Raw genomic sequence first — 14,575 nt, 5'->3', positions numbered from 1 at the left:
TGATTGCATACATGTAGGGGGAGCCTATGCTTGTTACATGTCTTTCCAAAGCTTTACTTGCCGTTCTTTATATCTTCATCTAAAGCTTTGATGTATGTTGTCATCAATTACCAAAAAGGGGGAGATTGAAAGCACAAGTGCTCCCTAGGTGGTTTTGGTAATTAATGCCAACATATCTCTTGTTGGACTAACACTTTTATTAGTATGTTTCAGATAAGTTCAACATTGGAGTGGCATGGACCAAAGGATGTGGGAACTCCTTCAAGATGCTAAGGACAAAGGATTGGCTCAAGCTTCAAGCTCAAGACTCTTCATTTTACATTTTAGTGATCCAAGATCACATTGAGTCTATAGGAAAAGCCAATACTATCAAGAAGGGATGAGGTGTTGCTTAATGAGTTTCTTGCTCCACAGTGCTTAGTGATATGCTCCAAAACCCTCAACTACTTTCCCACTTCCACACATATGTCCTAAACCTAAAGTCAAACTCGGCCATACCGATTCTTTTTATCCGGCGCCACCGAGTTCAGATGTCACAGCCACTGCCACAAACCCTAGGCAAATCGGTCTCACCGATAGGGATCTCGGTCTCACCGAGATGGGATTGTAATCTCTCTGTGTATGTCCATTATCAAAGTCGGTCTCACCGAGTTTGAGCAATCGGTACTACCGAGATTACAATGCAAACTTCCTGGTTGACTCATTACCAAAATCGGTCCCACCGAGTTTGAGTAATCGGTCCAACCGAGTTTGCCTGACCAACTCTCTGGTTAGCTAATTACCAAAATCGGTCTCACCGAGTTTGTGTAATCGGTCTCACCGAGATTATGTTATGCCCTAACCCTAACCATATTGGTCCTATCGAGTTGCATTTCGGTCCCACCGAAAATCCTAACTGTCACTAGGTTTACTGAATCGGTCCGACCGAGTTTGTTGATTCGGTCCCACCGAGTTTGGTAAATTGTGTGTAACGGTTAGATTTTGTGTGGAGGCTATATATACCCCTCCACCTCCTCTTCATTCGTAGAGAGAGCCATCAGAACATACCTACACTTCTAGCATCCTATTTCTGAGAGAGAACTACCTACTCATGTGTTGAGGCCAAGATATTCCATTCCTACCATATGAATCTTGATCTCTAGCCTTCCCCAAGTTGCTTTCCACTCAAACCTTCTTTCAACCAGATCCAAATCCTATGAGAGAGAGTTGAGTGTTGGGGAGACTATCATTTGAAGCACAAGAGCAAGGAGTTCATCATCAACGCACCATTTGTTACTTCTTGGAGAGTGGTGTCTCCTAGATTGGCTAGGTGTCACTTGGGAGCCTCCAACAAGATTGTGGAGTTGAACCAAGGAGTTTGTAAGGGCAAGGAGATCGCCTACTTCGTGAAGATCTACCGCTAGTGAGGCAAGTCCTTTGTGGGCGACGGCCATGGTGGGATAGACAAGGTTGCTTCTTCGTGGACCCTTCGTGGGTGGAGCCCTCCGTGGACTCGCGCAACCGTTACTCTTCATGGGTTGAAGTCTCCATCAACGTGGATGTACGATAGCACCACCTATCGGAACCACGCCAAAAACATCCGTGTCTCCAATTGTGTTTGAATCCTCCAAAACCCTTCCCTTTACATTCTTGCAAGTTGCATGCTTTACTTTCCGCTGCTCATATACTCTTTGCATGCTTGCTTGCTATATATTGTGAATGTTAAACTTGTGCCTAAACTCCACTTAAACTTAAAAAGGTTAAAAACTGCAACTTTGGTACTTAGTGTCTAATCACCCCCCCTCTAGACACCTCTTCTCAAGGTCCTAAAAAAGGCACGTTGAAGATTGAGAACCAAGAACACACAAAAGGGGATCAACGCCAACATAGAAAACGGGCTAACTTACTTGAGCAGACTCGGATATGGCAACAACCACCACTACCATCTCTATCTTCGACGACCTGCACGGTTAGATTTAGGAGATACCGAGCAGTCTTGAAGCCAAATCCAATGGATCAAGACCCTGATTACAACCACAAAGATACAAGCACAGGGATCCTTACCCCAACTCAAATCCTGCATTCACCAGGAAAGAGAGGGGAGGGTCCGGCGGCAAGAATTTGGGAGGGTACTCGAAGCTTCTACTTCTTTTTTTTGAAGCAACCATATATTTCATTAGACAAACTGTTTACAAATATTACACATATAGTTACCATACATAGTTACCATACGAGACACAAATGCTTGTCAAGCAACTTTGCACAAAGAATTCCACAAGACGTGAAACTACTATTCCACCCTTGCAGAAACTCGTGCATCACTGAAACATAGTCCACAAACGTCCTCCGTCGCCACCATGGCAACGCCAAAAAAAGATGAGAACAACCGCCATACCAAGATCTACGAGAGCACCATCGCATACAAAGATGCTTTTTGAGCCGTTGAAGCGGGTCACCACAATCGACGAGACCGAGTCTTTGTGGCACGTAGGCCGGGGATCTTCCCCGTGGTCACCAAATCTCGACGCCATCAACTTCATCTGATGTAGTTGAAGAAGAGGAACATCGCCGCTTGCCATCATCCATGCACCCAACTGCAAGACAGTAAACACAACTACAACAGCCGACACAGCCGACACCCGTGAGAGCGCCATCGACCGACCACCAGACACGAACTTCGTCGGATCCAGAGATCGGCGAGACGACCGGGCCACCTGCCCCCCGACGCCACCCGTTGCAGCGATGACGAGATGGAGGAAGAGCAGAGGCAAATTATTTCGACGCGGCGCCACCACCTCCATGAAAACAACGCCTCAAGGAAACACTAGGCCAACCCTAACTACAGACCTATGCCGAAGCAACGGGTCCCCACCCCCTCCGGCCGCCGGAGCGGCAGATAAAGGAGGCAGGGACCGGCGGTAGCGACTTGGAGGTCGGTGTGGTTGGAGGCAGATGCGTCGCCTCCTGATCGCCTGTCTCAAGCGGTTCCAGGAGGGAACCGCTATCTTCTTAAGCTTCTACTTCTTTTGGGAGAGAGGAAGAAACAAGAACATCACATTGTGCGTTGTTGTATTCTGGATATATTCTCTGCAATTGCATACTACACGCAGGGTGTTTTTTGCAAATCGTACAAGTGAGACGCTCGGGGAGACGGGGACAACTCGTCTCAGTCTCAGTCGTACGATTCAAATCAGATGGTGCAGATGGCACGAAGGCAGGCACCATCATCACCAACTCATTTTTTTAGGGGAATGATAGGCGTCGGTCGACCGGCCCAATTTCGGCCGGTTGCTGCACGTCCGTTAGATTGGTCCATCTGTACCCATTGGATGCACCTTCCCCTTCACATCTCGCAATAGCGTTGACCAGCAGCTCGTCGTCGTCCCGCTCATCGTTGGCTGCTCGCGCTTGTCTAGCCATGTCGCCGCCAGTGCTCGTCGCCCTAGACGCCCGCGCCCGCTGGCCATTCATGCTCGTCGCCCCAGCCGCCCGCGCTCGCTGGCCATCCCGAGCTTCCCCATGGTAGCAACTCTGCCGACGTCGAGTGGCTGTTCGACGTTGAAGCTGGTTCCAGCATAAAAACATGCCGGTTGTAGCTTTTTTTGCAATGGATGCAGCTCCGCCTTGTCGACAGCTTCCAGCAAAAAAAAGCCTGTTGTAGCATTTTCCGTGGTGGATGCAGCTCCGATGCGCTAACGCTCGTGGCCTCGACTTCCAGCAAAATGAAGTGTCGGTTGTAGCTTTTTTGCATCACAGATGCAGCTCCACGGAGTTGCCGCCGTTTGGTTGTAGCAGATTTTCCCATCGCGCGGTGGTAGCAAAAATCTCCATCGGTTGTAGCAGATTGCCCTGCCGATTGAAACATCGCCGGATGTAGCACCGTGTGCCGCCCCCATCGCAGCCCCGATTGTAGCTTCCTCCGTCCACAGGTTGCAGCTCCAGTGTGGCCGGTTGCAGCTCCGGCGTGGCCGGTTGTAGCTCCTCCGTCCATCGGTTGCAGCCCCCGGCATGGCCGGATGAAGCTCCTGGTGTGTCCAGCGGTAGCTCCACCGTCCGTCGGGCGTGGTCTATCCCTGGGCGCGAGGGGTCGTCGGGGAACTGAAAGGGGAGGCCTCGTCAGAGAGGGAGAAATTGTAGTAGAGAGAAGTCCTCCGGTGGTAGGGCTCGCCGGAGCTAGTATCCGGCGGCGCGAGCGAGAGGTGAGACAGGAGATGCGTGAGCTGCAAGGTGAGGCAGGTGTTGCGCGAGCGGAGAGGATGGGTGCTGGAGAATTTGTGTGGATGAGAGAAAGAGCGGTGTGGATAAGGACGTGGGTGGTGTCCCGTGACGCATGTGGCGTGCGCTTGCTGTGCACGAGTATAATGCCGAGACCGGCCGAAAGTTCGGCCGGCTCGCCGGTTCGAAACGTTTCCCTTTTTTATAGGAGTAGAGAAACGCAAAAAAGGAACTTTTTTTCTTAAGGGGTACAAAGAAGGAACTGAAGAGAAAAAACTGATGAAATTCCAACTGAGCCTTCGTCGAGATATTCCAACAGAGTTGAGAAAAGTGCCCATACTCTGCGTCTCACGCGCCCAACGTGGCGCCAAGTGAGCCGCCCCACACCTATCGCCCCGAGCCGGCCACCTCCTCCGCTCCGCTCCCGACCCCACGATCCCTCCTGGACCCGGTCCACCACACTTGACCCCCAGCGCCATCTCCCCCCTCTCCGTGCCCGCCCGCTTCCATTCCCTCCCACCACTCCACCCATCATCCCCGACGCCGCGACGAGGGGCGCGGCTCTCCCCCAGCCCACCCCGCCCTTCCTTCCTTCCTTCCTCCCCGAAGCTTCGGGGAGCCTCCCGAGCAATGGCGAGGCTGCTCGTGCTCCGCTCGGCGCCTTACCACCGGTCCAGCCTCTCCGCCGCCGCCGCCGCCACCTCCTCCCGCTCCGCGTCCTTCCCCCGCCTCTCCCGCCGCCACCTCCCATCGCTCCTCCGCGTGCCGGTCCGCGCCGTCGAGTCGTCTTCAGGGGCCACCAAGCAGGAGGAGGCGCCTCTGGCCGCGGGCGAGGCCCAGGAGCCGCTGCCCGCGGCGCCGGCGTTCGTGGTGGAGGAGCTCGGCTGGGGCACCCAGCTCGCGGTCAAGCTCAAGATGCTCGTCGCCCCGCCGTGGAAGCGCGTCCGCAAGGGCAGCGTCCTCACCATGACGCTCCGGGGCGAGGTGCGCTGCTCTTCGGCACCGCGCGCTTGCTGATTTTGCTACTCAGGAGTACCATTCTTAGTAATACGACTTGCTCATCTCGCGCATTATGGGAGCCTTATCATCTTAGCGGACGCCCTGATATTTGTATTGCAGTAGCAAATTTACTGTTGCTGTTGCAGATCCTGGCACACGCCGTGTGCGCATGCTTGCGTGGGTGGGTGGATTGGCGTGTGTTCCGTTCACTCACACGCACCTTCCACTGTATTTGGTCATTTTGGAATCGAGATATGTTTGGACTTTGTTCGAACATTTGTTAGTCTTCATACTGTATTCTGTGCGTTTGGATTTCGATGGTGTGTTTCCGTGGTTGCAGATATCCGATCAGTTGAAGACCCGCTTCTCGTCAGGCCTTTCACTGCCGCAAATCTGCGAGAATTTCGAGAAGGCAGCATATGACCCACGGATATCAGGGATTTACCTGCACATAGAGCCGCTGAGCTGTGGATGGGGAAAGGCGGAGGAGATCAGAAGGCACATTGTGGATTTCAAGAAATCTGGTAATCACAAGCTATGCTGAATTTGGTAGTGTCTTACCTTATGTTCATGCCTGTCATATTATGACAAAGTGTTGCATATTTTTGTAGGTAAATTTGTTGTCGGATACATGCCCGTCGGAGGGGAGAAAGAATACTACCTTGCTAGTGCATGTGCTGAGCTGTATGCACCGCCAAGTGCTTATGTTGCTTTGTATGGTCTAACCATTCAGCAGACATTTCTCAGAGGTAACTGCATGTACAGCGATAACATGATACCTCTGGTTATTGGTCAAGTGCACCATGATCAAGTAGGCGTTATTTTCTGCTGATCGTCAAGCCTGTTTCAAAATTACACTTGTTATAGTGCGACAGAACTGCAGAAGTATTTTGCTATTTTTGCAGCAAATATCCTTCATTCTATTATAACGTTTGATGCATTTCTATTAGTTTAGCTTCTCATTGAACCAAGTTTTATGAGCTTGGTCTTGCCCATTGTGATATTTGTCCACAAAATGAGACAATCTGAATGCATCTACGTTCTTTTCTCGTAGCTAACACTCTAGCACTTTTTAATTCGATTTGCAAGGTGTGCTTGAGAAAGTTGGAGTACAGCCAGAAATTCAACGAATTGGTCGCTACAAAAGTGCTGGAGACCAACTTGGGCGGAAGAGCATGTCAAATGAAGTTAAGGAGATGCTGGGTGCACTGCTTGATAATATCTATGGAAACTGGCTAGATACAGTGTCTTCCACACATGGTAATTAAATAGATCTGTTTCACTTTCACATATTTAATTGAAACATCATCATTACAGATTTTTTTTTCTAGGGAAGAAAAAAGAAGAAATTGAGGAATTTGTCAACTCAGGAGTCTATCAGGTCGAGAGACTTAAGAAAGAAGGTTGGATAACAGATCTATTGTATGATGATCAGGTACAGATTCCCTCCTTAGCTGATCACTGAGTTGGCAAGTAAATTGCACAAGACTAAATTGAGTTAAGTTAGTTGTTACTGCATCTTCTGCCCAACCCATGGTGATTAGTATTAGGAATACAAGTGATGTTTTAACTTTAACGATCCTTATTTCCTCTTTTTCTTCCATATCATCAATATTATGTAAACACCAAAACTTTTTAGTCTCTTTGTTTTGGGGCTCTAGAGTAGGCAGAGGTTCAACTAGTAGAAATGTTATGCATCAAAGAAGCACCCAAGAACAAGAAATAAAAGACACGAGACACAAATTTAGTCCCAGAGGCATGATACGTAATCTATATTAGGAATGTAAAGTGATGTCTCTCTATTTATATTATAGGTGTGTAAAATAGTGAGATCCTTGGCCATTATTAGTGCACAAGCAAGTCATATCTATACGAGACTCTTCGATTTAGTTAGAAAGGGAACTCTAGGGTCCTAGTTGAGGTAAGTGTCCACAACAAGGAAACATCAAATCTTCCTACAACATATACTTATGTACTTGATATGTTAATTGCTGACTCAACCAGTCAAGCTTAGTTGGAGTTTCGTTATTGAAATGTCGAAATGTTCAGGATATGCGACTTGTCAAACTGGCAAATTAGACATGAAATTTTACATAATGTGTTGTTTATTTGAACTAGAATACTGAATTATTTACTTTATTTATTTTTATTTGTCTGCTATTGTTTTTGTTGGTGTTGTCTTATTCAATAGGTAATGACAATGCTGAAAGAGAGAGTAGGACAGAATGACAAGAAAAGCCTGCGTATGATTGACTACAGGTAATTTAGATATTCATTGTTCTGGAGAACTGGGTGCAAACTGGAAGCCAGCCAAGTTAACGATTTCTGATAAATTTATAACAATAGCACTAGTCGACTCTGGAACTTTAACTGTGCCATTGCTTTTCAGCTATTTCTTAAAATGGCACTCTTCCATCAATTGTTATGTTTTTGCCACCACCATCAATTTTCAGCCATTTCCATCTCTATTGCTTTTTGTGAAGTGAGAAATGACCAAATTAACCCTGGCCTCGCTCCACTTAGGCATGACCAATTACATATAGATGCTTCAAACCTACACATATACACTGATATACACATTTTTGGAAAATAGCCATAGATAGTTGTTCTCTCCATCTCTAGGCTGAACAGGCCAAACTGGATCAGCAGTTTTATCGGAAACTATACAATAGCCAGTGGAACCTACAATCTCTGGTTCTTCTTTGTTGATATGAGCAGAGTGCATGATTGTGAATAACATTTTTTATGGGCTGGGATATTATGGAAGGATTGGAGCATGTAGGGTAGTTGTCGAGGTCAACAGGCGTGGCCCTGAACTCCTGTGGCCCAGCGAAAGAGCAGTGGTACCGCTACCACATTACAGGGGGGGAGGAGTAAAGGGTTCCGCCTTACCTCTAATTTACTTAAGGGATATGCTAGATGATAACCCTGTCTTTAAAAGAAAAGATAATTTTCCTAACTGAAAAGATGACTTGGATCATATCCCTTAGTTGGTGTCAGGTAGGGCCAGTTAAGCTTTGTTTTGTGGACTGTCAGTGTGTGTGTTCTTTATCCTAAAATGTTGCAATTTTTCTATCCTATACTATGAGGTGTTTGCTCAGTTCTTTTGCACACTTCAATTGTTTGGTATTATTTGATGTTGCTTGATTAATCTGAAAAGTCAACACATATAAACTCCTTGTTTTATTTACTGAACTGACATTGGTCTGAACTGCCAGTAAATATTCACGTGTAAGAAAATCAACTCTTGGGATAGGAGGAGGAGGAGACTTAATTGCAGTAATCAGAGCATCTGGAAGCATAACACGAACTCGCAGTGGCCTGAGTGTTTCTAGTTCGGGCATTATTGCCGAGCAGTTAATCAAGAAGATACGTACTGTTAGAGGTAATTATGATATGTTACCTCAGCAATCAATTGGTGTCTCAGATGCAAATTTGATGTATACGTTTGTACTGGGTAGAAAAAATATAAAATATATCTGAACATTTTTTAAACTGGATTCAGTTCCCTAATTTATTTATATTTTTAGATGAGATGAGCTTTCTCTGTTTCATGCAGTGAGCACAGACTGTAGAAGCAGTTGGTGTAGCTTATATAAGTACACATATAATGCAAACTTCTGTCATAGTTTATAGGTTCTCTAACAGAATAATTTCATCTAATTTTAATGTACAAGTCTCTTACCCTTTCCAGAGTCAGAAAAGTATAAAGCTGTTATCCTCCGTATAGACAGCCCTGGTGGTGATGCTCTTGCTTCTGATCTGTAAGTTCTGCCCCAGGTTTCATTTAGGCTGCAGAAGCAGCAGCAGAGTTTCAGTTATGTATTGATTATTCTTATTTTAACTAGGATGTGGAGGGAAATTCGACTCCTGGCTGAGTCCAAGCCTGTGGTAGCTTCCATGTCTGATGTTGCTGCAAGTGGTGGATACTACATGGCAATGGCTGCGCCAGTTATTGTTGCTGAGAAACTTACTCTAACAGGATCAATTGGAGTTATTACAGGTGATCCTTATTACTCCATCTGTAAACTAATATAAGAGCGTTTCTAAACGCTCTTATATTAGTTTACGGAGGGAGTACCTTCTATTTGCGCTTGCTAAGACTAGTAACAGGTCTTCCAGTGCAAATTCTATGTTCTCTTGCAACAGTCTCAACTTTGGGCTTGCATCTATTCTACTCGATCTCAGTTTGGATAGTGAATTTGGTTGTCGTTGAGTGTTTGTTTCTGAGCTTACTATTTCTGTATTGGAATAACAGGAAAATTTATCCTTCAAAAGCTGTATGAGAGGATTGACTTCAACAAAGAAATTCTATCTAGGGGTAGATATGCAGAGCTTAATGCCGCTGATCAACGCCTTTTAAGGTAATATTGGCACTTCATTTGTTGCAGTATATTAGGAAAATAAAAATAGAAGTAAATTTGAGGAGCCCACAGGATCCAGCGACCTTTACCAGATTGTTACAAAAAGAGTCTGATACCGTCAGGGTCAAGTCAAGTTAAGAATAGTATGGAAGCCGTGCACTGGAAATTTGGACTGGTGCTATAGTTTACAATGGTTCAACGTGTTTGCGTTTAATAGACAAGTGGGATATTAATTTATCACGTGATTTCATCATAAATCAAGCAGATTGTACCCTTTCAGTATTTTTTGTTTATTTTTTCATCATCGAATTATTCGTTTTAATCATACAACAGCAAATGCCGACTCTTATAATGTGGTTTATTAGGTCTGCTATGGTTTGTAAATAGCTGTGATATTTAATAGCCTATGACATATTTGATTTTGCCAATAACCGTAAGTCCAGGACCATCTATTCTCTGTTTCTTTTAAAAGCATTCTTTCTTAGAAAGAAAGCATGAAGCCAATTTCCTACCCTCAACTCTAGGCCTAATTCAGATATAGTCCCCCTAGATGGTAGACTCCAATACCGGACAACCATGCCCCTCAACTCTTGAATCCTTGGTTTTGGATGACATGGCGGTGGCTTTCTCACACATGGCAGCCCAGTAGCATATTCAACACATAAATTTCTCAAAAACGGAATTAAGAAGAATAAAAAGAAAAAAAAGTGAAATGTAGAGAAGAAATAGGAACAGCCATAAAGTCTAGAGGGTGGGGACAAAAAACATATTGTGAAAAACCTAGAAAATTTGAGAAAACTCGTGAAGAAGGAAAATCCGAAAAGAAGTGCAGAGGCATACAAAGAAAGCAACATCAAGGCTAACTATGACGGTTTCGACTGTTATCCGCTGTATTTATTGTTTTTTATTAAATATATAAATTATTTGTGAATTTCCCCATTTTTTGTAGAATACTTCCTAACTCTTCAAATTTTCTGATTTATTATTTTTCATCTAATTTTTTTGTTTCCCCCTTTTCTCTTTTAATTCTTGTTTTTATTTGTTAAATATGCTGTCTGAGTTGCCACCTGGCTGCTTCATGCTTAACTGGTCTTAAGGTATTCTGGTATTGCTCTATTGGCATAGGGTCTGTGTGTGTGTCTTTGACTCCTTGTACTGTCTATTTTGCCTTTTTGGTCCATGCAATACTACAAGCCCTGCTCATAAGTCATAACAGCTATCATATGGATAATTTCGTGTTTAAAGAATGTGATATATTTCCACAGACCAGACGAGGCAGAACTTTTTGAGAAGTCCGCGCAAAATGCTTACGCATCGTTTCGAGATAAAGCAGCCATGTCACGCTCAATGAGTGTAAGAATTATTCTCTGATACTGAGCAGCTCATATTTCTTGGAGCATGTGCTGAGTTCTTTCCTCCACCAGATTGACCAGATGGAGACTGTTGCACAAGGTCGAGTTTGGAGCGGCCAAGATGCAGCTTCAAGAGGGTTGGTTGATTCGCTAGGTGGATTCTCACAGGCGCTTGCTATTGCAAAACAGAGAGCTAAGATACCACAGGATAAGAAGGTTGGTTCTTCTATAAACAAAAAGTACTTAATGAACAAAACGTCTGCCATGCATGCATAAGTATATATCTGTGCATGTAGTTAGAGTCTAAGAATGTATTGGACAGCAACAGAATTACATTCAATTCTTTGATTATAGGATTGTAGCTATTGCCTTCTCAATGCTTGACATTCTGATGAAGTAATCAAGGGAGGTGCCCTTCAAGCAGCAGTGTTCATTCATCTGTTTCACCTGGGATTCCAAGTTGATCCTGCTTTCCTAGTTTTGGAAATTCGCTTGTCGACATATGTTGCAAGCTGCAGTATTCATAGTGTGGCTTTGAGTGGAAGTACACGATTTAGAGTTCACCACCTGCATTCTGATTGTGTGCTGAATAACTGCATTCTGATTGTGTGCTGAATAATGCAGGTCCGGCTAGTTGAGATCTCAAAGGCCTCGCCGACGCTACCGGAGATCTTATCAGGCATCGGGGGTTCAATTCTTGGAGTTGACAGGGTTGTGAAGGGGGTGCTACAGGATGTCACCTCCTTAAATGGTGTCCAAGCTAGAATGGATGGCATCTTGTTCGAAAGATTGGAAAACATGCCAGGAGAAAATCAGCTCTTCTTGCTCGTAAAAGAAATCACAAATTATTTCGGTTGATCGCCAGTGAATAGCTAAAGTTTACGAAAAGCTGTAGATAGGAGAAGACAGAAGTGACATGGAAATAGACACCCACCCTACCTAAATTCAGGTAGAATACAATACATTTGGTACCGAGTCATGCTTGTATTGATGCATATGCAAGCTTTGTAACCTGTAACCGACATACTGAAAATGCGAGGAATGTTAAGTTCTCTCGTGTTTGCTTGATCTTGCCCCACCTGATAGCCTTTTGCTCTTTGTTGCTGACATATATGTATGTTACACCATTTTCATATTCTAGTTGGTTCTCATAATTGAAGGGCTTGTAGGACTTGCAAATCCCAAGAGGATCTGTTATGGATGGAGGAGACCCAGTAAAGCATTGCAAGGAGCTTCAGTGATTTTTCGCAGTTACAAATGACTACAGTTTGTAAAATTCTGAAGTCTGGGTCCTAAGTCCTAACCGGCCCTAGCTTCTGGATTGTATTTGTAGAATGTTGAGTACAGCTTCCACGTTTTTACAAAGTTAAGACAACCAGTAAAGTAAAAAAAAAAAACTCAACTTGGTCTTGTAGCCATCCATAACCATACAGGTTAAGCATCTTGCCTTTTTTCCAGAAAAAATAAAGGTCTTGTAGCCATCCATAACCATACAGGTTAAGCATCTTGCCTTTTTTCCAGAAAAAATAAAGGTCCTTGGCTAAATGTCTGATGCGTGTAGAACAACCATTGCTTTGCATCTTCACAGGTGTGTGTGCACATATGTGCTCCGTTAATTCCTCATCGCAAAGCGCCCAACCATATCCAGCCATAGTGAGCATGGTAAGGCCTTGTACAATGCAAAATGCTTCACAATGCAAGGTGCTTACAAAGATAAACCAGTTTTTCTGAAGCATCAGTTTTATTTTTAGAGGGGAGATGCTTAATTAGGCACCCCTCATATAGAGATAAGCACTGGTGCTTAAGAAAAACTTAATTTATTTTACCAATCTACTCATATTGCGTCCTAAATATGTTTGTTGCATGCCTGTTGTTTTTTTGAAGTTGCATGCCTAGCTTCTAGGGTGTCGCGTTGTATCTGCAGGGTGTGGCGGTATTAGAATTTGTACTAGCTTTTGCATTTTCTCAAATAAGAAACACTTAGCCATAATGCATCATGGTTGTGTGCATCATGATTATGCAGAGGCTAGGGCCAACCCCTTTTTGTAAAAAAATAATGCATCATAAAATACTCATTCGTTTTACAACCCATTGATTTTATGTGGTTTATTTATTTGTCTCGCTTTGTTTTACTCAAAACATACCTCTCCATGTAGCTTCTTTGCTTGGTGGCAAAGCATTGAATGTACCTAAAGGTAATATTGGTGCGTGTTTCTTGTTACCTTTTCGGGTTTGCCCGGCAACCTGCAGTAACAATTCTTATTTTTTTTGGTTTTCTAGCTAAGTAGCATCAATCGGCTAGACACAACATGCCATGTTTTTTTGAGGTCTACATCAGAGTAATGTTATAAATGTAGCTACATGAACTCTCATCTCTCCCGCCCTTCTCGCTGAGAGTCACCCGAGAAGGCCCGACGCGGTTGCGATCTTTGTGTTGCCGGTGCTCCAATGGTGATAATCATATACGAGGGGAACTCAATGCCGACATGTTCATAATAAGCTCGCCGGTCTTGCCCCTTATGTCCTCTTCAAGCAGTCATGGTGGAGGTAGAGGGAAATGCGATGGGGCGAGGTCCAATCTTCATTGAGTAACAGATCATTTCGTTCATGGGGCTCATCTTCAGTTGTGCTCGTGGAGGAGCTACGACGACCATCGAATCCTTCTTCCTCTCAGAGAGCATCAGTCTTTAGTAGTTAACTACTTGTCTCAGCGACCTCGCCGATGAATGTTCTGGTTAAAAAGCGATTTGTTGGAGGTTCGGTGTCTGATTACAATGTTTTCCCATTCTCTTCCTCGTGGCATGAAGGCCTAATAGGAGACAATATGATTTCATCTAGGTGTCCACATTTTTCCTATAGCCAAATGCTGGTGGTGGTCTTGTGGTGAACTCATCATCCCAAGTGGTGTTGTTCTTGGTGACAATGGGTTCGGTCCTACACTGGAGCTTAATGTCATGACCAAATTGCATTATATATCCATGATTTAAGCTTCTTCTCATAAATTTTAAGGACCGTGTTGTTATTTGTTTCTCTCTATTTAGTCTTTGCGTGTGTAGTACCATGACTTTTATATCTAACTAGCAAGATGTCCGTGCATTGCACGGAATATCAAGATGCATTTTTTATAAAACACCTGTTGTGATTGACCCATGCGGAAGTAATCCCATGTGTAAAAACTAATGATATCTCGAGAAAGAGAGATAAGGTGAGGAGGAGGACGTGGTGGTGATTGGTGGTCGGACTGAGCGGAGGCATAGGGATGGACGACGCCAATAGTGGCCCCCATGCCAGATTGTTCCATATGCTTCCTTTTTTAATTGCTCAACAATGAGGTTGTGGGAGATAAGGATGAACGCGGGAAGGCCTTATCTGCAAATATGGGGAGAGGTGCGGGTATCTTTTTGCAAAATTGCCATAGTTTGCTTTCTATCCGTCAGATATAGATCGGACGGTCTATATTGTAAGATGGCAGGCACACCATCATCATCAACTCAATTTTTTATAAGAGTAGAGAAATGCGGCTCTCGGTCCTTCAAGATCCCTTTATGTTAGATAAATATAAATAGTGATGTGAATATGATGGCGCATGTGGGCCCGACTTTCCTCTGCCCCAGTAGGATATCAGAAGTAAACCTGGGACTTGAGTCGTGCCATGCCAAATTCCCA

At 44.5% G+C, this 14,575-nt stretch overlaps 1 protein-coding gene across 1 annotated transcript; it reads left to right on the top strand.

The window, feature by feature from the left end:
* The first annotated feature begins 4,693 nt into the window (after window positions 1-4,693).
* On the top strand, window positions 4,694-11,977 carry LOC123138108 (serine protease SPPA, chloroplastic). Its single transcript, XM_044558015.1, has 13 exons — window positions 4,694-5,178; window positions 5,534-5,717; window positions 5,805-5,942; window positions 6,283-6,453; window positions 6,525-6,628; window positions 7,385-7,452; window positions 8,412-8,578; window positions 8,888-8,957; window positions 9,042-9,196; window positions 9,452-9,557; window positions 10,823-10,910; window positions 10,982-11,125; window positions 11,534-11,977. Exons 1-13 carry the CDS (start codon window positions 4,825-4,827, stop codon window positions 11,765-11,767), a joined length of 1,983 nt encoding a protein of 660 aa, XP_044413950.1. The 5' UTR covers window positions 4,694-4,824; the 3' UTR covers window positions 11,768-11,977.
* Window positions 11,978-14,575: the final 2,598 nt, after the last annotated feature.

The sequence above is a fragment of the Triticum aestivum genome, chromosome 6B (assembly GCF_018294505.1).
Source record: "Triticum aestivum cultivar Chinese Spring chromosome 6B, IWGSC CS RefSeq v2.1, whole genome shotgun sequence".
Lineage (NCBI taxonomy): Eukaryota > Viridiplantae > Streptophyta > Magnoliopsida > Poales > Poaceae > Triticum > Triticum aestivum.
The sequence above is the reverse complement of the archived record's forward strand: the minus strand, read 5'-3'. Positions and strand labels throughout refer to the sequence as shown.